Below are 22935 nucleotides of genomic sequence, written 5' to 3'. Positions count from 1 at the left end.
ACATGTCCGTGGACACCTTGCTTTGCACATTGGTCATTTGTTGCCTGTCTGACTTATCCAGTCAGGCAGTGGACTATACAGAGCTGTGTATTTGTACAGCACTTTGCACAATGGGGCCTGATCCTGAATGGGGCTCTTGGATGCTATTCAAAGATAATTATTGCTCTAAGGTATATTTTGGCTGTAACACAGGTAAGGAAAATACGAGGATTTTTTAACAAAACTGCTACCTTGACCGTCCCCCTTTCACATAGACTGTTTGCCTTTTCCCTTCTTGCAGGAGGAATGCCAGAACTATGTGCGAGTGCTGATTGTTTATGGCAAGAAGGTTTTTACCTGCGGTACCAATGCCTTCTCCCCAGTGTGTTCCAGTAGACAGGTCTGTTATTGTCTTCTCTTTTGGGGGGGGGGGGGGGAGGGATGGTGGAGAGAGATGAGGGTGTGTTCCAAGGAAAGAGTCATTTTGAGGCGAAGATGGAATATTCCCTATTATAGAATAAATATTTAAAATTCAGCTGATCTGAAATTGTGTCTCTTTGCTGTGACCCCACCCACCCCCCTTGCTGGGAAATGAGGCTGATGCTATATATGGATTGGGTTCAGCTACAAAACAATATTTGTGGCCTTGTGAGTCACACACTCCCTATAGGGTAGTGCTTTGTGAGGTGGGAGGCTGATTGTGGTGGAAGGGGCTAGGACTCGGACTACCCTTTTGTTTTTGGAGGAGAGGTTTTTTTCACTTGTCCTCACCCCAGCCCCTTGTAGGGAGCAGGGCAGAAGAGCTGGAGAGCTGCGAAGGGGGCCTTGGGATGAGAGGGATTACAGGGCTGTTGAAACTTTACGCCGTTCATGGCTCTTTCTTGCTCTTCCCTTGCTCATAAGCCTGCTGCTGACAGCTAGGACTGGCCACACACATCTGTTGTCTCTATAAGGTTCTTCCCTAGCTGAATGCTTAGCCAGCTTGAACGGGAAGCTGTCTCTGTTTTAGGATGTTGGGGATGTGCATGGGGCATGCTCGGTCCTCTGACATCCTTCTCGAGACCCAGATTATCCCGGGTGGCAATTGAGCTGGGTGGATTCAGGAGACATGGAACACAGATTAACTAATGGGGGGGGGGGGGAAGTGGGGGGAAGGCGGCATTCTTTAGCTCCAAACAGGAGAGATTCCCCCTCAGAATCAGGACTGGCCCCTGCAGCTGTGTCGTTAGTACTACAAAGGCTGTTTTCAGTGAGAGTCGGCCCTGTTTGTTGGAATTCCAACTCCTATAGGGTTCCAGCCAAGCAAATGACAAAGCTCTCCTTGGTATTAAAAGGAGCAGGAGCAGGACCCCAGTGATTTAAAAAATGTCAGCAGGTAAAATTGGAAACAGAAGGAACCTACACATCCAGAGACTGTAAATAGGCAGTTGATGTACGTGGGTACAACTCCATTGACATAGGCGAGCTGTGTCCGCTGGCGTCCCAGAGGGCCAGCGGGTCTGAAGCTAATGCACCACACTGGCTTTGTGCTGGCCCTCTGCAAGTGGCAGATTTGACCACTGATTTACAATCATGCACAATGTCATTTTCTTACCATTGCCTATTGTTGTTTTTTTTAACATGGGGGTTGTTACTAGGTGCTCAAGGAAAGGTTGAATTCTGTGTGCATGCTTAGAGAAGCCAACTGTGCTATTAAACCCTTTATTCCCACTTTCTCTCTCCTTTTAAATACAGGTAGGAAATCTTAGTAAAACCATTGACAAAATAAATGGAGTGGCTAGATGCCCGTACGACCCTCGGCATAACTCGACAGCTGTGATTACATCACGGGGAGAACTCTATGCTGCAACTGTAATTGATTTCTCTGGACGGGATCCTGCCATTTACCGCAGCCTTGGAAATGTTCCCCCACTACGGACTGCACAATACAACTCCAAATGGCTTAATGGTAAAGTCCCGCTGGCCAAACCGAAGCAATACGTGTATTGAAAGCAACAGGATAGGCTTGTAAATCAGCTCCTTCTCCCTCATTTCACACCAGAATCCAGAATTGACAGGGGATTTCAGAGAACTTTGTACAGTTCAGAGAATGTGGTTTATAGAGTACTTTTTACAGAGAGAGGGTGCTGGGTATGTAGTCTTGAGATGCCAAAGGAGGAGAAACTAAGTCAACATAAACCCCCACCCTATTATACATTCCTAGATGTTAAGGCCAGAAGGGATCATTATAATGTTCTAGTCTGACCTCCTGTGTAACCCAGGTCATAAAAATTCATCCAGTAATTTCTGCATCGAGCCCTGGATGAGCAAGGACAGATCTATTAGAAAGAGACCCAGTCTTGACTGAAAGACGTAAGTGATGGAGAATCTGCTATGTCCCTTGGTTAGTGGGGCCTGATCCACAAACCGTTCAGGTCAGTGGGAGTCTTTCTATTGGCTCAAACCCTATGGGCAGCGCTTGTCTCCACTCTCCAGATCCTGGGGAAGCTTATGAAGGCTGCTATAGAGCTGTGGGATATTGTGTTGAAGCAGTGTCCAGAGGAAGAAGGTGCTGGACTATGGCATTGTTTCTCCATTCAGAGGCAAGTCCCAGCATTTCTCCTTTAGGTTTGTTTTCCTGCACAAACAAACAAACAAACAAACAAACAGAAAGACAAATAGAGAAAAATCCAGGCGAAGGAAAGAAAATCTGAAGAGAGCATTGAAAGAAGAGCAGAGCTAAGCTGAGCTGCCAGTGCAATGCTGTAGCTAAAGGAGCTCATGCAAACTGTGGATGTATAAATGGGGATATTGAGTAGGAGTCTGAAGGCAGTATTGCCTCTGTATGCAGCACTGGTGAGACCATTATCAGAATACTGTGTCCTGTTCTGGTGTCCACATTTCAAAAAGGATGTTGAAAAATTGGAAAGGGTTCAGTGAAGAGCCACAGGAATGATTTGAGGTCTGGAAAACCTGCCTTGCAGTGAGAGACTTAATGAACATAATTTATTTAACTTACTCAAAAGAAGGTTAAAAGGTGACTTGATTGTGCAGCACAAGGACCTGCATGGGGAGAAAATACCTGATTAAAAAAGGGCTTTTTGACCTAGCACACAAAGCTACAATAAGTTCAAAGGTTGGAAGCGGAAGATAGACAATTTCAAACTGAAAATAAAGTGCCTGTTTTTAACAGTGGGGGTAATTAACCATTGGAACAAGTTACCAAGGAAGGTGGAGGATTTGAAATCTCAGGAAATCGGTCTGTGAGGATTAGGTGTCTTTCTAAAAGATATGGTCTGCTTCAACCAAAAATTACTGGGCTTGATGCAGGAACCACAGGGGGAAATTCTGTGGCCTGTGTTATGTAGAAGATCAGATTAGGTGATCATAATGGTCCCTTGGGCCTTAAAATCTATATAGCTTTATCTGTGATGGACTGATTGGACCCATTCTGTGGAGCTCTCTCCTACTTTATCATCTACTACCTCCTAGCTTAAACCTGCCTTGCAGCTTTATCAGATCTCCCCGTGCATGCTCTGTTCTCATTCCTGGGCTGTAGAATTAAAGGAATTCCTGTACATTTTTCTTCCTCCTTTGAGCATTAGTCCAACATAAGATCATAAAAGCAGCCTGTAAAATCAACAGTTTTTTTCCCCCTCCAGTCAAATATTGTTCATTGTCCAAACTTTTTCCTTTTCTACAAAGTCTGTTGGCATGAAAGAATATACACTTTAAAACTTTGTGTAGTGTCTGATTAAAATGCACGCTTCAAACCTCTTCCAGAGTCTTTTAAATTCTTGTAGGGGGAGAACTACAATGCTTGTTTTGATACTATCAGTTCTGGTGTGGTTTGTTTTACAAACATGAGAAAATCTTTTAGTGCCTATGAACTGGAAAAAGGCCCATGATAGAAGCCAGATGTCATTGCATTAGGAGAATAGGTTGAATGTTTCAATACAGCATTTAGAGAATTAGGAGGTGATGCAAACAGCATATTTAACACACCATAACGTGTGACTCGGCAATGAAAAGGGGGTGGGTGGCTTGTATTGTAGAGTGAATACAGGTACACATGTGGTAGCTATACCACTGATCGCAATGGTGAAAGGATTGGGCCCAGTATTTGCATCCCCAGGGTTGGAGCTGAGGAACTGAATGGGAGCTACACACCCATATGTCATTATTCTCAGATCCACTGCTCGGGTGTCCTCTGCCAACGCAGTGTCCCCTACAACCTAACAGTGCAACGCACAGAGCCGTTCGATGAGCACCATTCGGCTTCTGAGCTCTGTAAATCTCATTGCGCGTCTGTTTTCCAGAGCCCAACTTTATTGCTGCCTATGACATTGGTTTGTTCACCTACTTCTTTTTCCGTGAGAATGCGGTGGAACATGATTGTGGGAAAACTGTCTATTCTCGCGTGGCCAGAGTTTGCAAAAACGACATTGGGGGGAGATTTTTGCTGGAGGACACGTGGACGACTTTTATGAAGGCCAGGCTGAACTGCTCCCGCTCTGGAGAAATCCCCTTCTATTACAATGAACTGCAAAGCACCTTCTATCTTCCTGAGCAAGACCTGATCTATGGAGTCTTCACTACCAATGTGTGAGTTGTGACACTTTCAGTTATGTTTCCGCCCCTCTTTCCCACCTCAGCCCCCAGCACAATGAAACTGTCTTACTATCAATTCCAGTCAATCATTCTGAAAGATCATTTAGAGGCAAAGTATCCTTTAGAACTTTCAGGGAGAAGCATGAGCTATAAAATAGAGGGATGTAAAGACATAACTGGAGATTGTCATATCACCTTTCTGATGTTTGTTGGGATCGTTTTCAAGGAAGTTGCATTGGGATGGTTTTGCGTGCACATGTGTGAGGATCCTGAGGACAGAGTCAGAGGAGAAGAGCTAAGTTTAAAAAATATATTGTGAATTTTTTTAGGTTTTTATTTACTTTTTTTAAAGTTAGATGAGTGTAAGTCAGGCTTCTCCAAACCCCCTCGCTCAGATGAGAACAATTTCTCACTGCTACCAGCATGTCCATTATGAGGTCACAATAATACTCTCTAGAGTTTATGTTAGACTGAATTATAAAGGAGAAGATGAAAGTGGAATTAATTGTTGTACAAGATGCGACACTCAGAGAGCCTAATTTGTGTAGCTGACTTCTGCGGGGCTACTCATGGAATAGGATACTACTCAATGTGGATAAAGGTCTGGCCCCAAATAATAGCCCATGCAGGGCAGAGACTTGGCATCACACTCAAATAGGGGTCTTGCTTATGTACAGTGATGCTTCTGCAGGGGTTGGCAGTGGCAGAAATTGAGCTTGGGAATCCTGGATCTAGACGTCTGCGTTTTGAGCTAAAGAACCTGATTCCTTAGCTCAAAGGCTGCAGCAAACTCAACCTCTCTACAGGAACTAGAGGCAGACTGGAAAGAGTCACGCTGTCTTAGCATGGGCTCCACTGACACTGAGATTGGGATTGAGAACCAACTTATCTCAAAGCAACTCACGGTGTTGTGCTTTTTGTTATCCGCATACAGTGCTTAGATATTGCAGCCCTAGAGGTGAAATCCTAGCTCCACTGAAGGCAGTGGGACTTTTGCCATTGAAGTCAATGGGTCCCGGCTTTCACCCATACTCTATAAACGCCAAGAGGGAGGGAGGGTGGTAGGCTGTACTTATCTATCTATCTTGTGCTATTTCTGCATGTTCACTGCCAAAATCAGCCAGGAACTAGCCAGCGCAGCGCTTAAAAAAGAAAATATAATTGGGCAGTGGGCCTGAACCACAAACCCAGATCCAAACACCCTGTGGACTTTGGAGAAAATCTAACCCAGATCTGAACTTTGCATGAAACTCTCTCTAGAATTAATGCTTAAAGGAAGTTAGCCAAACATTCTGCCCCTATAAAGAAACTTGGCTAGAGCTTCGGGTGATGATATGAGACAGTGCTTATGTTACCAAAAGTGGCTGACCAGTTTACAATGAAGATGTTGAGGGTTTTTATCCATACATCCATTTGGCACCAAAAAGTTTGAAATGATAATTTAAAAAAAAATTAAAACATGATTGTAATTAACAACTGGTATACTTAGAATCTACTGGGAGAAGGTATTGTGTGGCGTGGGTTGGATAGGATACTCTCCTGCTGGGTCTGTAGCATCACTTCTCCCATTATTTGTAAGCAACACAGAATGTAATGGGTGCCACCCAATCCCTATATGGGATACAGTTAGACACTCTTGTTACTCCATGGCTTTAAAGGGCCCACCCCCACACTTGGTTCATCCTTCTCACCTCCATGTGTTATATAACACTGGTGTAATTGACTAGATGCATTATTATTGACAGTAGCTGAAGTTAGATCAAGTAGTGTTTTTTGTGGCTACGACAGAATGTTCTTTCAAGAATTCAAAGAGGAAAATGTTCCAATTTGTCATCTGACTAGAGAAATAATAACTATTCTTTTAACTTCCATCAGGATTTATATCTTGCTATATGTGTTCTGCATGCCAAATAAGGCTGATTTATGCTCCAGTCTGTGTCTCTATCCACTGTTAGGCTGGTAGACTGAAGATCCATGATTTTTGTTTAAAAGTATCATTACTTTTTGAAAACTCGCGTTTAATGGGATCGGGGCTGTTTCCCAACAAAGGACGATTGGCTTATATCATGCTTCATTGTGAAAAATCCATGACAAACAGATTTATTGCTCATGGTTGTGTAATATTGAGCTAAGTCAGCAGGAAAGATGGTTATTTAGGGAAGTAGCTTCTGAAATATTTAAACAGCTGTTATTAAAGTTTTTCTATAAGGTCATTGAGATCACATTTAAAACCCTCTGAACTAAATCATTTTCCAAACGGCCTGGTTGATCCATCACCACTGGTACTGGATGTGAATGAAGGGGATAGCTACACTTGGCCCATAAAGAACTGTACCGAGAAATTAATGTCAGTGGTTTAAGATTGGGATCAAACTTTTGATAGTCAGGGTGAAACAGCACTGCCCTGCAGGCGGGATAATTATCTGATATTCACCTCTTCTCACTCATCTTCAGCAGAGGGAAGGAACTTGACTCTGTAATGTTTAGCAGGGCTCTATAAGAATTCATTCTATTTTGAAAAGCTATGCAGCTTTATTTAGACTAGCCTTTTTTTGTGTGCCTCGAGGCATTTACTTGTCACCCATCATTAGCTTTGTCTAAAGAGCTGCCTTCTGTGAACATGCACGGCGTCAGCAGCATTCAGACAAAAGTGGAGAAAGGTTCGACTTGCGTTGCTTTGACATGTTCAAAGTGAACTGCTCCACTGCACAGTGGAATTGAAGGTGCAGGGAGAGGAGTTAGTGGGGGGAGGAAAAGGGAATAGGAAAAAACGTTCCTCTTTATATGGGGTTTCTCCAAAGGAATCTGCTGTGAAAGAATCTGTCCCTCTCGTTCCCTGCCTGGAATTGTGCAGCTAGGCTTTTTGTGTGTGTAATTATTGGTTTAGTAAAAAATTGTTCTTTTGAGAGAATTCAGATTGCTTTAATTAGCGCAATATGTCAAGCAAACCCTGGGTTATCTAAAAGCCACCATGACAAGTCAATCATGCTATCCCTTAGTGATCTATTTTTATTTTTAATTTGATGTCTTTCTCTCTAATTTTCTCTCTCTTTTCTTCTTCCTTTAAAAAGAATGGGTTGAATCCCAGGTTGGGCTTATACAAGCTCTGTCACTTAAGTTAATAGCTATGCTTAGGGCTTGACCCTACTTAGATATGGAGCCACTCCTGGGTGGTTCTGGGTGACTTCACTGCCTGTTAAAGTCAGAAGTGGATATGATGACTGAGTAGGGTAAAGTTGCTGAAACAAGTTCCCTTGCAGATAGTCCTTCCTCCAGAAGCATTTGTTTTACAGACTGATTCCTCTGCCTGAGGCATGCATTCTTGATACTATTCAGATACAGATACTATTCCCAGCTGGGGACACAAAGAAGTGAACTGTGGTCATTGAAAACAACTTTTTCTGTGGCATGACCTTGCATGTTGAACGGTTGCAATCGCTGGTTTGGTGCTAATTCTCTCTCTAGGTGTATTTAGTATATTTTTGCAGCTATAGATTTCAGGCATCTACAGAAACTGAATTTCAACTTCATCTGACAAATACCACGAAATTAAAAATTAGTCTGTTCATTATCAGTCAGGTTTGATGGGATGTAAAAAACTAAATAAAAAACCGGACACACATAATCCATGGAAATTGAACACTATGTGCCCTTCGTGTCAGGATTGCTTCTGTGGCTCTTAAAACATGTACATTTTAGAATTGAGATTAAAATTCAGTCTCAAGATTGTCATCTAATCTGGCTGGATTTTTTCCTCCTCCTGAGATCTGTAGCACTGCACTTTTACCTAGTAATTTACATGTATTTTATTCAAATGGAGTTTGATGTCTGTTATGATGAAATTGTCAATGTTCTAATGATTAAATTGATTTTTTCCCCCTTTCCAGAAACAGTATAGCTGCTTCAGCAGTATGTGCCTTCAACCTCAGTGCCATTACTCAGGCTTTTAATGGCCCTTTCCGATACCAGGAGAATCCAAGATCAGCCTGGCTGCCAACAATAAACCCCATCCCTAATTTTCAGGTATTACTGCAGCATTTCAATGTACTCCAGACCCTTTTAATTTCTCTTTGATGGAACTGTTGTACTGAGTTGATTTTTATGGAATTCAGGATACCAGGCAGAAGCATGGTGCTGAACTATATTTCTCCACACTGGGAGGTGTAATGGAAAATTAGGGTTGGGGTGGGTTCTTTAGTGCTCTAGATTTACCAAAATACTTCAAGGTAAAGACTAAAGTGGGTAGAGGGGAAAAGCATGGTCAGTTTTTGGAAGAATTCAGGAATCACTGTATGTATTCAAATGAAGTAGAAGGAGGAGAAAAAAATATATAGGTCTAGCCTCTCATCCGGTAAAAGTAAATCTTTTTCATACAGCATATTCTTAGTCTGTGGAACTCCCTGCCACATGATCTGGGTATATCTTGCCAAATCAATTACCTGACATTGTAGGGGTCTTGGGGATTGGTGCTCCTTTGTCCCTCCTATTCTCTGCCCGGGGAGTCTCTTGTGAGCTGTAATACTTCGGTCTAATTCTTGTTGCTGGCCATGATATGGGGGTGTTTGGTGGCCTGTGATATACAGGAGGACAGACTGGATGATCTGGTGGCTCCTTCTGGCCTCAAACATTATGATTATGATTCTATGATATTACTGAGATTATGAGTTTGGCAGGATTCAAGAGAAGACTGAACATTTCTATGGAGACTAAGAATAGCCAGAGTTGTTATAGTAAAGATTTATAAAATTAACAAGAGTTGTGGAAGGGATATAAACCTTCATGCTGAAAGGCAGAAAATAGCCTCTAATTAAAAGGGTGAGGATGAAAATTTCTTGGGGGACATATTATCCCATAACTTCCCACTGTGGGGTTTCTTGCACTGTCCCTTGAAGCAGCTAGCATTGGCCTCTGTTGGAGACCATATTGGGCTAGAGGGACTGCAGAATGGGAATTCCTATGCTCCTAGGTTTGTATTTCTGCTATGCTCATCACTGTGGTATGTGTGTGGCTAGAATGAAACTCTTAAAATGAGCCATGCAGACATCCCAGCCACGATTTACAGATTCAGTGGCTGGAAGCTGAAGCTAGACAAATTCAGACTAGAACTAAGGCACATGACCATTGGAACAACTTACCCAGGGATGTGGTAGATTGTCACTTGAAATCTTAAATCATCTCCTAAATCTTTCAATCAAGATTGGAGGGTGGGGGGTGTCTTTCTAATGGATAGTGCTAGCTCTTCTGGAATTTATGGGTTTATGCAGGAATTACTGGGTGACATTCTATGGTGTGAATTATTCAGGAGGTCAGACTAGATGATCATAATAGTTCCTTTGGGCCTTAAAATCTAAGCATCTGTGAATTGTGAACTTGCCGGGATCCTGAGTTACAGCTAATTGTCAAAAAAGGAACAAAATGCAACCATCCAGCTTTACAGTCAGCTCTGCTCAAAACCTCAGCGAGTGAAGATGACTGCTTCAGAGCATCTGTGAGCAGCTTCTGCTAGCTGGGCTGCCATGAAGCCGGCATCGAAATATAGAACTTAGTCCTCCCCCACTGGTGGAAATCCCAGGGGGAGTGTCAGTGTGTCAGGAATCTTCCCTCACACCCTCAGGGTGAATCTCTCTGTGGCACAGTGGGGCCTTGTGCCAAATTGGATGCCCATTTCCCCTTAGAAATGCAGAGGTGCAGTTGATGCAGATTACAGATTCCAACATGCCATTGCTTCATACTGATTGGCTACGTTTTGGCCACACTGATCTAGGTGCATTCAGAACAAAATATAAGGCCTAACTGGAGGCCCGGTCATGCCGAATGCCCTCGATTCCTATTGGGTTTGAAAAGTATTAGGGTTCTCTGAGAGTCGAGGGTGTTCAGCACCTCTCTGGACTGTGTCCTGGGTGAACAGGGAAATGCAAAAAATGAGTCTGGAAAAGAGATTTATTTGCTGTGGAAAATATCAGATATAATGGGGGAGTGAAGAGATTACAGGACCAATATGAGAGTGTTAAAACATAAAAAAAAAAAAAAAAAAGAAAGAAAGGAAGGAAGGAAGGAAGGTCCATGGCAGATGAAAGGAAGATTGCAAAAAGAGATTTGGATATATTTCAAGTATGTAAGGAACAAGAGGTCAGTGAAGGGCTTTTATGAGATGACAAAGGTAATTTAGTGACAGAAGAGGCAGATATTGCAAAAAAAAAAAAAAAAAAAAAATTAAATTAATTCCTTGACTCAGTGTTCACAAAGGAAGATGAGGGAAGGATGCCAAAAAAAAAATGCCTTCCCAGAGAGGAAGGAGAAATACTGAAGGATATGGAGGATCAAGACAGCATAGATAATCAGGAAATTAGAACAAAACAAAATAAAACAATAACAAGAGGATGCTGTGTCAGCATGTGGGCTGCCAATAGAGCAAAAGGGTTACCTTCTGCTTCATGAGCGTAGGAAATAAAACTAACAATGATATTCCAACCATCAGGATTCCTCCTTCATTGATGACCTGTGAAGGAAAAGGGTATAGTGGGTAAAAATGAGACTATCTGAAGCATGAACGTTCAGGGCTAGAGAGAGAATGAGAAGGAGGTGGCAAAAGAGAGATTTCCAGACTTCTTTAGGAACCAGGGATTAGGCACTGATGAAATAGAAAGAACTTCTCTATTAGCAAATGCATTCTGTAAGGATTGAGTCAGAAAACCACTAACCTTGGCATGAGTATTTAGAAAGAGGCTGAAGATACTAACCAAAGGGCTAGATCTTCAGCTGGAATACATCAGCACCAGCCCTATTGACTGCCCTAGATTTCCTCCAGTTCCTCCAGCTCTGGTTGCAGATTTTAGTTAGTTGCAGATTTTCGGCAGGGATTCACAAAAGGAAAGTTGTGCCTAGAACATTGTGAAGAACTTGTTTGTTGGTGCAGTAAACAGTCAGAAATGGGACCCTAATTGGGAAAACATAATTTGTCTGTTCCTTGATCTGTCAAGATCAGTAAATCAGTGGGGCAGCATAGTCCAGTGGACCGAGTTTAGGACTGAGCACTCATCCCAATTCTGCCGTTGACTTCTGTGCCCTGGGGCACAGGACATTTAATACTCCTCACATTTCATATGGGTTAATGAAAGCCTCCTTGCCCACCTCACAGCGCCAATCCTGTTCCCAGTGACGTCAGTAACAAACATCTCGTTGACTTCTGTGGGAGTATGATTTTTCACGGTGTTGTGACAATATTAAGTGCTAAGTATTAAAGTATGATATAACGTGAATTCCAGAGCAACGCAGGCCTCAGAATGAGGTAACCAGGGTAGCAGATCTGATGCTGTTGTTGAACTGAAGCAAGGAGGCCAGTGCCTTAACCAAAAGGTCCATTTTGATGGACCTGGGAGGTGAGGTGAAGTCTGACGATGGTCGGACACAGGCTAACCAGCCATCTATGTGAAGCTGTAGGAGTTGGAGGGAAGTTGCAGGCCAACTCCCTTGCAAGGATTATTCAAAGTCAGGGGAGCCAGTGGGGGAATGCATGTGGAAGAGGCCAGGTGGTGAACTTGGTGTTTTCATACAAAAAGAGTAATTTTTTGGGGCGTTCATCTCAGGTTTACAGGACTTTAGGGTGAGACTTCAGGCAGACCTGGGAAAACCTCAGAAAGGGTTTGGGTAGAAGTTCAGGGTTTTCTTATCTGCCACAAGTCCTCCTGTTCTTCTTATCTCCTCTGAATTTCTTTATCCATCCTTAACTTTTTTTCTCCCAAGTTAGTTCTGAACTTCTGTAGTTTTATCTGTAGACGCGCTCACTCTGTGGTGTCGCACAGGAATAAAATACCGTCTCACTGGCCAATGGACCAATATGGAGACATGACTTTATGGGGTGGAAGAGTGACCAAAGCTCCCTGTAACACTGGCTGCTAGCACAAGGGGCCAAATCTTGAAGGCTTTCCTCAGGCACAATTCTCAGTGAAGTCAACGAGTGTTTTCCCTGAAGAAGGACTTCAGGGTTGTTTTGGGTGAAGTGCAAATAGAGCTGCTGAAGTTCTGTCGTCCCTGTTTAGTGTGGGACGCTGAATGACAACAGCCCTAACGAGAACCTGACCGAAAGGATCCTGCAGGATGCCCAGCGCTTGTTCCTGATGAATGACGTGGTTCAGCCAGTCTCCGTGGAGCCCTACGTCACTCAGGACAACATTCGATTTTCCAAACTGGTGGTTGACATTGTTCAAGGAAAGGATACTCTCTACCACGTGATGTATATTGGCACAGGTAAGAGCATTCGAGTTTAAGGAGGAGAAGTCCCCCTCGTTCAGAGACATAGCAGTATGGGAGCCTGATCCTGAGGTTGTTATTGTTTGTACTGAGTTCTTACTTTAGGCAAAACTCCATGGAAGCTAGTTTTTCTGAATAGGGAAGAGATAAAAACAGAATAGAGACGTTGAGGCATGACCTTGAGAGAATAGGCCTTAAATCCGCAATGCGTAAAGAAGCAAAAGATGTTTTTCCTTTTAACATGTATCAACTAATCAGACTAAGGCACAATGGTGGAGAAGGGCAAAGGGCTTGCCCTAGGTAACCAAATTGCTGTGCGTGATCTTGTGCAAGCTAACTTAACCTCTCCGGGCTACAGTTTACCTATCTGCAATGATACTTGTGCACTTTTACACACCTGTGAGATCAAGAGATGAGTAAGCATTATTATCATCACATTGCAAATGGGGAAACTGAGGCAGACAATTTCCTAAGGTCACACGACGAGTCAGTGGCAGCACTGAGATAACAATGCAGATCTTTTGACTCCCACTGCTATGCTCTGACAATTAGGGCATGCTGGAAAGCACAAGAACCGTGGATGAAAGGCAATGAAGAAAGGCAAAGCATTATAAATGGTTGCCTTAACCTATATTCACACTTGAGATCAAAGTTAAATTAAATATTTTGATTAATCAGAGCATATGGCCAGCCTCATGGGGGTAATGTTTTTGTCCTTTATTGTGGGAGTGTTGACTTTATAAAAAGATATATTGCCCCTGTAAGTGTTAGTTTAATCTAACATTGCAATATGGAGTCATCCTCTCACTCTGAAGTTACCATCTTCCAGGATTGTGTCATAATTTATGTAACTTTTACCACCACTTACTTCGAAAGTGATTAGCTTTGATATATTCTAGTAACAGTCCCCCTGATTTAAGCCTGCATGGAAGTGATCGTGATGAGCAAACCATACTTAAAATGAAATATGGCATGGTGTTGCCATTTTTACTTCTTTATTCCTTAAGTGAGGTGTCCCAGTTACTATGCCAGAAGAAACAGAAGTGGAAGACTGAGATTTTAATTCCATTTGCTTTTTGCCTTCCGTTATCTGTGAAGAAGTCATACTGTTTTATCATCTATTATCTTATACACATCAGTTTCTCTGGACACTGGTAGTGGTGACTGGAATCTGTTGAAACTGAAACCTTTCAAAGGATAAGAATCACATTTAGAGGGAGCCTTGAGCATATTGTATCTTGGAGATTAGGGGTGGACTTGAACCCAAATCGGAATTGACCCCAAACTTCATGATGGTATAGATCCAGATCTGTATTTGAGGCCCTATTAATTGATATAGAAACTTCCTGTATGTAACAGAACTTTGTTGCTAGGAGTAATTTAACTATGGTACTGACACACAAAAAATGCTGTTTGACCAGGAAAGCTTATTCCCTTGAATAGATCAAACTTCAAAGATAACAGGCATTGACTAATCTAATTTTTGTTCTAAATGCATGTATTATTCATGAAAAAAATGCTAGTTTGACAGCCCCAAAGATGAACTTCTCCCATAGATCCATCAATCCACCAATTGATAGATCAACAATGTAGCGTAAGCTTCCATACAAACACTGCTCATTGTCATTGTATCCCATATTCCTACCGTAAGGACCACTTTTAGCAGGGAAAGGATAATTTAGACTTCAAACCCATTCAGTCCTTACTATGACATCAGAGATTTCCAACACTGGTGCACCATTTGTTGCAGTTGAGATGGCATTATTCTGGGTCCATCTGTTCCACAACTATAAACCAGTAAGGACACCTGAATACACAAAAGGGAATTGCACCCACATAGCTGAGGCAGTTTCTACCCTGGATAACAAAAATGTTTAAAAAGTAGTAGAAGAGGAAACAAGCCTTAAAGTGTTTATGTAAATAGGATGTCATTAATCTTTAGTCTTTGTGCTAGGTACAACATTGAATCAATATCTCTAAGATTTACTTGCGTCTTGCTTCTTGTTCCATTAGAGTATGGCACCATTTTGAAGGCACTTTCTACCACTAATAGGAGCCTGAGGAGTTGTTATTTAGAGGAAATGCAGATTCTTCCCGACGGTCAACAGGAACCAATCAAGAGCCTCCAAATCCTGCATAGTGACAGGTCACTATTTGTGGGTTTAAATAATGGAGTGCTAAAAATTCCTCTGGAGAGGTGTTCAGTGTACAGAACAGAAGGGTAAGCAAATTTTACTGCTCTGATATATTCCACTCCAGCTTCAAAGGAAAGCACCAGGGAAACATATTCTAGTCTGATTCATTTCAGAATGCCTTTTTTCATCACTGGGAGAGAGAGACAAGATATTTGTGTGTGTGTGTGTGTGTGTGTGTGTGTGTGTGTATATATATCTTGATTGATAGTGCTCATGCCAGGAGCAATGGGAATGAAGGATATTGTTTTTGGTAAATATTAATTCGTCCTCATTAGAAATTAATCACGTTTACTGAGGAGTAACTTCCAATATTTACAACAAGGAGTCTGGTGGCACCTTAAAGACTAACAGATTTATTTGGGCATAAGCTTTTGTGGGTAAAAACCTCACTTCTTCAGATGCAGTCTTTAAGGTGCCACCAGACTCCTTGTTGTTTTTGTAGATACAGACTAACACGGCTACCCCCTGACACTTTCCAATATTTACTTTTTTACTTGACTTTTCAGTGTTGGTTTTATCATCTCCATGTGTTTCGCTTGTAGTTCTCACTGGCTGAAAAGCTGCAGTATTCTGAATTCTTGGTCCTCTGGCCCATTGTGGCTTCTAAATGATTGCTTCCCAACCATTTAACAATGTAGGGGTGCATTGGGTGGCTATTTTTCGTTGTTTTTAGAAGCCAGTAGCTCATTGGAACAGCATGTGACAGAGCTGGCACCTGGAAAAGTGCTGTTTGGCTTGAACATTTTAAAAGAAAATAAAAAAAACATTTTCAATATTGGCCTCTAACTGCAGAGGTGTAATCCACCCAGTGTTGAATACAGAAGGGTTTGGATAGCTACATCTCCTGCCCCTAGTTTCAGCAGGCAAAGCAGTGTGATACTAGCTGACTGAGACAGGTGCTCCTGTAATCTGTGTTTTCCATCTTCAGTCCTAGAGTTTAAAGTGGGTCCAGCTGTGGGTAATTGCTTATTTGCACCCCTAAAGACACTCTTCCCCCTTTTATTGCAGCCTTTGCCTTGCTGATCCTTGTCTGAAATGGATATCTTCAGTGCATGCCAAAAGGAGGCAGTTCATTAGCATGCTCTACCTCTTTCTTGGCCTAGCACAAAGCCTGATTCCACATGGTGAATTTCATGATTGCTTAGTTTCTAACCAGGTTAAAATTATTAACTAGCTTGTTCTAAAGTTGAGTCTGTCTAAATGTAAAAACAACGGCTCTTTCTATTTTTGCTGAGCCTCATAAGTATACTTATCCCTTTTAGGAAAAAAAACCTCCACTTCAGTCATTACTTCAAGTTTGGCTCAGGAATGGTGAATGTATTAAGGTTTAGGAGTTTGATACAGAAGGGTTTAATACGAGAAAGGAACCATAGTTGGAAAACATCGTCCAATCCTCCAATGGCAGATGTTTAAAGGGCCAGAACACAAGAGCCTTTCTCTTAAGATTGTATAGGAGAATACAGCTTGAAAGGAATATACATATAAAATGGATCAAGGGAAACCTAATTCTTCCCTCTCTTTCTGTTTGTTCATGAAAGATATACCCACTTAAACTTGCTAATAATTTATTGAATGTTAAAGTTCCCAGTCTGAGGATATAAAAGTACTTTTCACTGTGGGGGCCAGCTTTTGTAAAGTTGTAAAGTCAAATGGGCAACGATTTCAAGGCTCCCTAAGGTATCTGCACACTCCATTCCCATTGCTGTTGCTTTTAACAATTTGTATTGTAAATTATAGGCGGTTTGGCCAAGGTTTTCCGCGTTGCCTGAGGGATTTGGATGCTAACCATTAAAGAAGAACTTATATGCCACTCCACTGAACAGAGAGAACGAGCCAATCCTGTGAGCATTCATGGATGAGACTTGCTCAGTAACAGACTGAACTGGGTGACTGAGACAGTCATCGTATAACTCCCCTAAAAATCATTACTTTCTTCCTGGAAGTCTTGGCCATGACAAACATGCACAGTCTTTGTTACGATGCTGATTTAGTGCTAAAGGATTTCCTAGTGAGACAGCCTTGTGACATACACATCTGGGGCCAGTTTCCTTCCAGGTGCAACACCATTATATTTAGAACGTAGTTTCAATAGGCTGGCTCATCTATTCCTGTGGAAAAACCCATAAGATTGGGTTTGGGAGAGGAAGTGTCTTCTAGGGTCCCCTGTAGGGGATCATGGGTCTCAACCCAGGTCCCTGGGCAGTCCTCTAACTGCAGCCACCACCTGACTGATACCAGCAAAGGGTGTGGGCTGGTGGACCCTAGCTCACCATAGGCACCGCTCACAAAGCTCCCAATTGGAGGAACTGTCTGGTCTCTCCAATTGGCTCGGACTCATTGTTTGAACCAGAAGTCGTCTAAACAACTAGGTGAATTCCTGGCTGGTAGCTACATCAGATCTGCCTTGTTGCCTGACTCTTAAGTCCTGCCTTGTTCCTGATTCCTGCCTTCCTGTCCTATTCCTGGTTCCTTCGCCCTGCCTTGTTCCAGATCCCTGTTTCTGTGCCCCACCTCTGGCTCCTGGCTCGAGCTCTGAGCCTCGGCCCGATTCCTGACTCTGGCTCTGACCCTCGGCTTGACTCCCAACTCTGGTTCCATTGCTAACCTTTGGTTCCTGGCTCCTGACTCCTGCTCTGACCACTAGGCCTGACCACCTGTGTTCAGTCTATGACCATCTCCTCATGGAAATTCCATCAGGAGGATCAGGGTTTGCTTCTGCATATGGAACAGACTGTGGAACCCACCCAGAAACCCCAAGGATCCTGTGGGATCTATAGGAAGCAAAGTCTCTTAGCACAGAGGCCCCTTGCATCCTTTCATAGCATCTCAGTGCTCCAGTGGAGCTGCACTGGATCCATGCTACCAGGTACTTCCCTGGCCATGGGATCGCTGGATTGGAGAAGGGGCCACAGAAAAGATGACAAAGCCCCAGGACTTTCTGCAGGGCCAGAGGAATGGTGCTATGTGTTCCAAGTCCCAGCCTGCCCATACTTCACCTGGCTGAGAATCCCAGACACCGAGAGAACCCGCTTCATGGACTGGGGGGAAAGGGTGACGGTGTCACAAGCGCAACTGAGTCCTTTTTGCCTCATGAGAGTCCCCTCCACACATGGATCCGGGAGGCACAACTCCTCCCCGGTCATCCAGCTTTACTCCAGCTTAGTGGTACACAATAGTTTAGAACACACAGACTCTCGCACATCATAGTCGTCATTTGACTTCATGGTACAATGTTAAGGTCTATCTCAGATGACTGGAAGCTGCCTGACATCAGATGAGGGTTTTAAATTTTCTCCAGATCATACTACTTTCAATGAAATAAAGCATCAACCCAGCTCTTGAGGGGCTGGTGACTCAAAATCCTGCCTCCTACAGTCAGTTTTATCATAGTTTTAGATACTGTAAAAATGAGTAGGGTTGGGCTAAATAGAAGTACCGGAGATAGGATAAACTGAAACGTACTGTAAATATGCTCGGTGCCAAACAGCGAACACATTTGTACAACGTGGTAAGCCAGAATTTGTTCAGAGAGAGTTGGTCAATGAATGTGATTTTGCAGGTAATGCAGTGGTGGGTCCTGAGTTCAAAAGAAGATGGGGAAAAACTCTGGGAGGTTATCATGAGATGTGGAGCAATAGAGGGATGGTACATTGCAAAAAACCAAATGGAAACTTGCAAATGTGCACATCCCTTAAGAAAGCTACGAGGAGCTGGGGTTGTATGTATTTAAATGGTGGGGTTTTTTTCCCTAATAGAAACTGTTTTGTAGGAGATTTCTCAATTTCAGATTCCTGAAACTTTCCCCCTTTAATATCCTGGATGTGTAGATCACATGTATACCAATCTCCTTTGTATTTATTTCAGTGCTGAGTTGTATCAAGAGGGGTGTTTTAATTTCATCTGGTGCTTTCCACCTGGCACTTCTCATGGGCTGTGATTTATTGCTTATTGTTGTGTCTATGTTTAATACATGCCAATAAATAACCTCAGGAGCAAGTCACGATTCCTACCCCTCACCTACTTCCTTGCCGGTGCTATGACTTCTTGACTGGCTTCTCAGAAAAGCTCTGGTTTCAGCAGTTTTCATAATCTAATCGTTTTGATGGGGGCTTGGGAAGCTTTCAGATGATGAAAATGTTGTGCCTCCCAGGCAGGAATACTATAGTGCTGTTTGTTTCCCTTGGCTCTGTCCCTCTTTATCAGGAAACTTGTGACTGTTTTGCACCCCAGGGGCTAATTAGGAATTATGATTGCCAAGTAGTTTTTTGTAATCCTATCAGTCTGGGCCCCAAGAAAGGGAAATCAGATGTGGAGACAAAACTGATCTAGCATCGATTAGCTTTGGCATTCCATACAGCTCTGCTGCTGCAAGGCAGGGGGACCCATACCCAAGGCTCAGAAAGAGGGGAAGAGGAAGAAAGGGGGTGAAAAAAGCACGTTTGGCCTCTCCTTTACTGTTTGTTTATTGCCACAGCATCAATTGAACCTGCTAAATGGTCACTGATAGTATTGCACAGTGTCTTGATGTGTCTCGCTGACCCAAGGTATTTCTGGGTGTCTAAATGGTGCTTTCTACATGTCTACTGACCTGTCACAATTGGCCTTTTCAATACAGCCAGGCTCACCAGCCGAGCGACAGGAAGACGGCTGTAGTGTCAGTTGCCCAAATTGATGGCTGGACTTGGCTGCCGGGACCTTGCCTTGTGCATTTGTGTGTTTTCCTATTGTGTTAACGCTGTGGTTCCTCACTTCCACTGGAGAGTATTATGGAGGGTGTCCAATGCATGCAAAACCTGCAAACCCTTTTAAACATGTCATGTTTCTAGACTTCTTCGCTGCATAGTAGTTTGGCTGGGTTTGCTGCTCAGGGTTTTACTTGTTTAGAAACCTTTTTAATCTCCTTACAATACGAGAAGTAGGTAAAGTTGGGTTTAACACTTGTTTCAAAATACCCCTAAACTTTGGCCTTGGGTTGGTCTTTGATTCCTGTTCTAAATTTCACAGCTGGCATCACAGTATATCTAGAACAGGTAAAAACAAAACCCAGCATCTGAACTTTGGAGTGGTGGGGATTTGTGATCACGATCCAGTGTTGATAGTTTGGGCCAATCTTTAGTCTAGGTCAAGAATTATTTAAAGGGAGAGTGAGATCATTATTTCAAGTTGGGAATCACAGTGAAGCAGGTGGGACAGTGAGGCCAGCACTAACACAAGGAGCTTTGTGATCTATGTGACCTACCCCTTGCCCAGCATCTATCCAGAGTGTGCATACAGTGCAGCAGGTTATTGACTGTGGGTCAGACAACCCTGTTCAGGACAGGGAATGTGAGCAAAGCTCTAGTCATGCATTTGGTTTAGAACAGCATCAACAAAGCATGGTCGATGACCAGGCTAGAAGTTTACGCCAACATCACTGCTGCTCCAACTCCTGCTAGAGACATTATTTTACTGCACTTTTTATGGACCATCTTCCACTCCCATCTCTCCCCACACCATCTCCCACAACTGTCTGGAGAGAGTCTATAGTCCATACGAATCAGTGATATTTTGGGTGCACTATGAGGTCTTGGGAACAGGCCAGTTTATTATCCACCTCTGCTGCTAAAGGTGCATTTTTCTCTGTGCAATTGTGTTCACTTCTTCAGCTATGAATCTCTTGGGCCCTATACCAGTTTGGCAGCAGGGTAATGACATCACTGGAGTTATTCCTGATTTACACTTGTGTGACTGGGATGAGAACGAGGCCCTCTTTGCATGCAGTTGTGACTCTCTCTTGTCTTTTGACCCTGCTACTCTGGGTTTTAAATTGCTCGCTTGGCCATATTGCTTTATGCAAAGCCAGCAAAAACCCTGATGCTCGACTGACGGCTACTCTCGTTTGCTGACTTGGGGTCTGTGTGAGGAACACAATTTGCTGCAGAACAGCCCTGGGCCAGTGATCAGGCAACTGAATACATGTGGGTGAGTAACTTCTGGACCTGCTTGTAGGGGAATGTTGGACATGGAGGAAGGGTCAATAGCAGCATCCAAGCAGTGTAGTGCATTTCTCGCGCTCTCACTCTTCCTGTCTTCCTTGCCACATGTCAAATAAAAGTTCTAAAGGTGGCCTCTAAGCCCAGAAACTCAAAGGTATTTAGGCTTCTAGCTGCCATTGAAATCTATGGGAGATAGGTCCCTATGTACCTTTGTGGATCTGGGCCTAAACAACTTCCACTAGACATTTTAAGTGACAGATGTTTGGTTTGGATGTTTTAAAAAAAACAAAAACAAAAAAGCGAGTTCCCCTGAAACGAAGCGGTGAACTACCTGAATCTCGCATAGCAAAGATGTAGTCATTACAAGCCTGCTAGATTTCAGGAAAGCAAATGTTGGGGAATTCAGAAATCAAACGCGTAATGTGCAATGGAAGGAAGTATTAAAAATGCTGGGAGAACCACAGAGGAGCCCTGAAACATCATAATTAAGGCACAGCAGCTCCCATTGTGACACTGATGGCCAGATTTTTGCTGAATATTTTGATACCTAAGTGGGAGCTGAGTGTTTTTGAAAATCTGGTTCTTTAACGACTATGAAAATTGCTGAGATACTGAACTCCTTTTATGCACGGCTTTGAGAGCTTAACGAGAAGTAGGGAGGGAGGCCTTGTGAAAATGTAACTATTGTTGAAAAGCAGGAAAGGGAAAATCTGTACTACCTCTTTCCATCGGGTTTGGTTGACGTGGTCACTGTAGGGTTAAGAGAACTAGCTACTTACCATACCACTGATAATTAATTTGAAAAGCCTTGGAAAACTTCAAAGAAGGAAAGTACTATCCCATAAATCCATCCACAAACCCTACTAATATAATGTGATAAATTGTGCAAATGAAATCCTGACTCAATTTAAGTGAATGATAAAACTCCCATTGACTCGATGGGTCCAGCATTTCACCTCTAGAGTATGTCTACACTGTAGTTAGACACCCGTGGCTGGCCCATGCCAGCTGACTCAGGCTAAGAGGCTGCTTAGTTGCAGTGTAGACGTTTGGGCTCAGACTGCAGCCTGGGCTCTAGGAAGCCCCTCCTCACAGGGTCCTAGAGTCTGGGCTCCAGCCAGAGGCTGTACATCTGACTGCAGTTAAACAGCCCCTTAGCCCAAGCCCCACAAACCCGAGTGAGTTGGCACGGGCCAGCCGCAGGTTTTTAATTGCAGTGTAGAGATAACCCTAAAGGATAACAAACAGAACTACAATCCATAAGCTACATGGATTTACGTGGTAGATGAAGTTGATTGCTTTTTTTATAGCACTACAATATTGGACCCCCAAACGGCAATCCCTAATGCATATGCTGAGCTGTAAGCAGATGAGTAGTCTTAATTACTATAATAAATCTAGTCGCGTACCTAAAGTTAAGCACCTTCATCATAGTTTCAGGATCTGGACTTTTGTGCTTGAAGGGAATGAGATAGATGTAATATGGTTAGATTTTAGTAAAACAATGGGTACTTGTATCTCATGAAAGCTTAATTCAAATTGCTTAGGAAAGGAACATTGTTGTATGGATCTAAAATCGATTAAAAGACCATAAGCAAAGGGCCCGGGTAAGTGAAAACGAAGCAAGTTGGGGGAAGTTTCTAGTGAGGTACCCAAGAAATTGGCATTAGGTCCATCTTATTCGACAGTATCTTTATGACGTGGAAGAAAATAGCATGCTTTGTGGCTGATGCTAAAGTGTGAAAGAATCACAAAGAACAGTGATGAGAGAATTAAGTTTCTGCAAGGAAAGCTAAGATGGGGTGAGTTTGGGGGGAAAGCTGAGACTGAGGTTTGGGTTCTGGTGGTGGTGGTGGTTGAGTCTGGATGCTCTGCTCAGAGCAGGGTGTGAATGCCACATGGTTACAGAAATGTGTTTGGCTATTGAATAATCTCCCAAGGGACAT

General features: G+C 43.0%; 1 protein-coding gene across 8 annotated transcripts in view; it reads left to right on the top strand.

Annotated features, from left to right (window-relative positions):
- SEMA5B (semaphorin 5B) overlaps positions 1-22935 on the top strand; it is a 345985-nt gene that overhangs the window by 260177 nt on the left and 62873 nt on the right. For all 8 annotated transcript variants that reach the window (XM_005279803.4, XM_005279806.4, XM_065561488.1 and 5 more), the window contains 6 exons: positions 281-379; positions 1714-1927; positions 4278-4563; positions 8457-8592; positions 12609-12816; positions 14833-15040. In XM_005279803.4, coding sequence (XP_005279860.1) covers positions 281-379; positions 1714-1927; positions 4278-4563; positions 8457-8592; positions 12609-12816; positions 14833-15040 — 1151 coding nt within the window. The remainder of the gene's footprint in view (positions 1-280; positions 380-1713; positions 1928-4277; positions 4564-8456; positions 8593-12608; positions 12817-14832; positions 15041-22935) is intronic.

Source organism: Chrysemys picta, chromosome 11, assembly GCF_011386835.1.
Source record: "Chrysemys picta bellii isolate R12L10 chromosome 11, ASM1138683v2, whole genome shotgun sequence".
Lineage (NCBI taxonomy): Eukaryota > Metazoa > Chordata > Testudines > Emydidae > Chrysemys > Chrysemys picta.
This window is presented reverse-complemented; position numbering and strand designations above follow the sequence as displayed.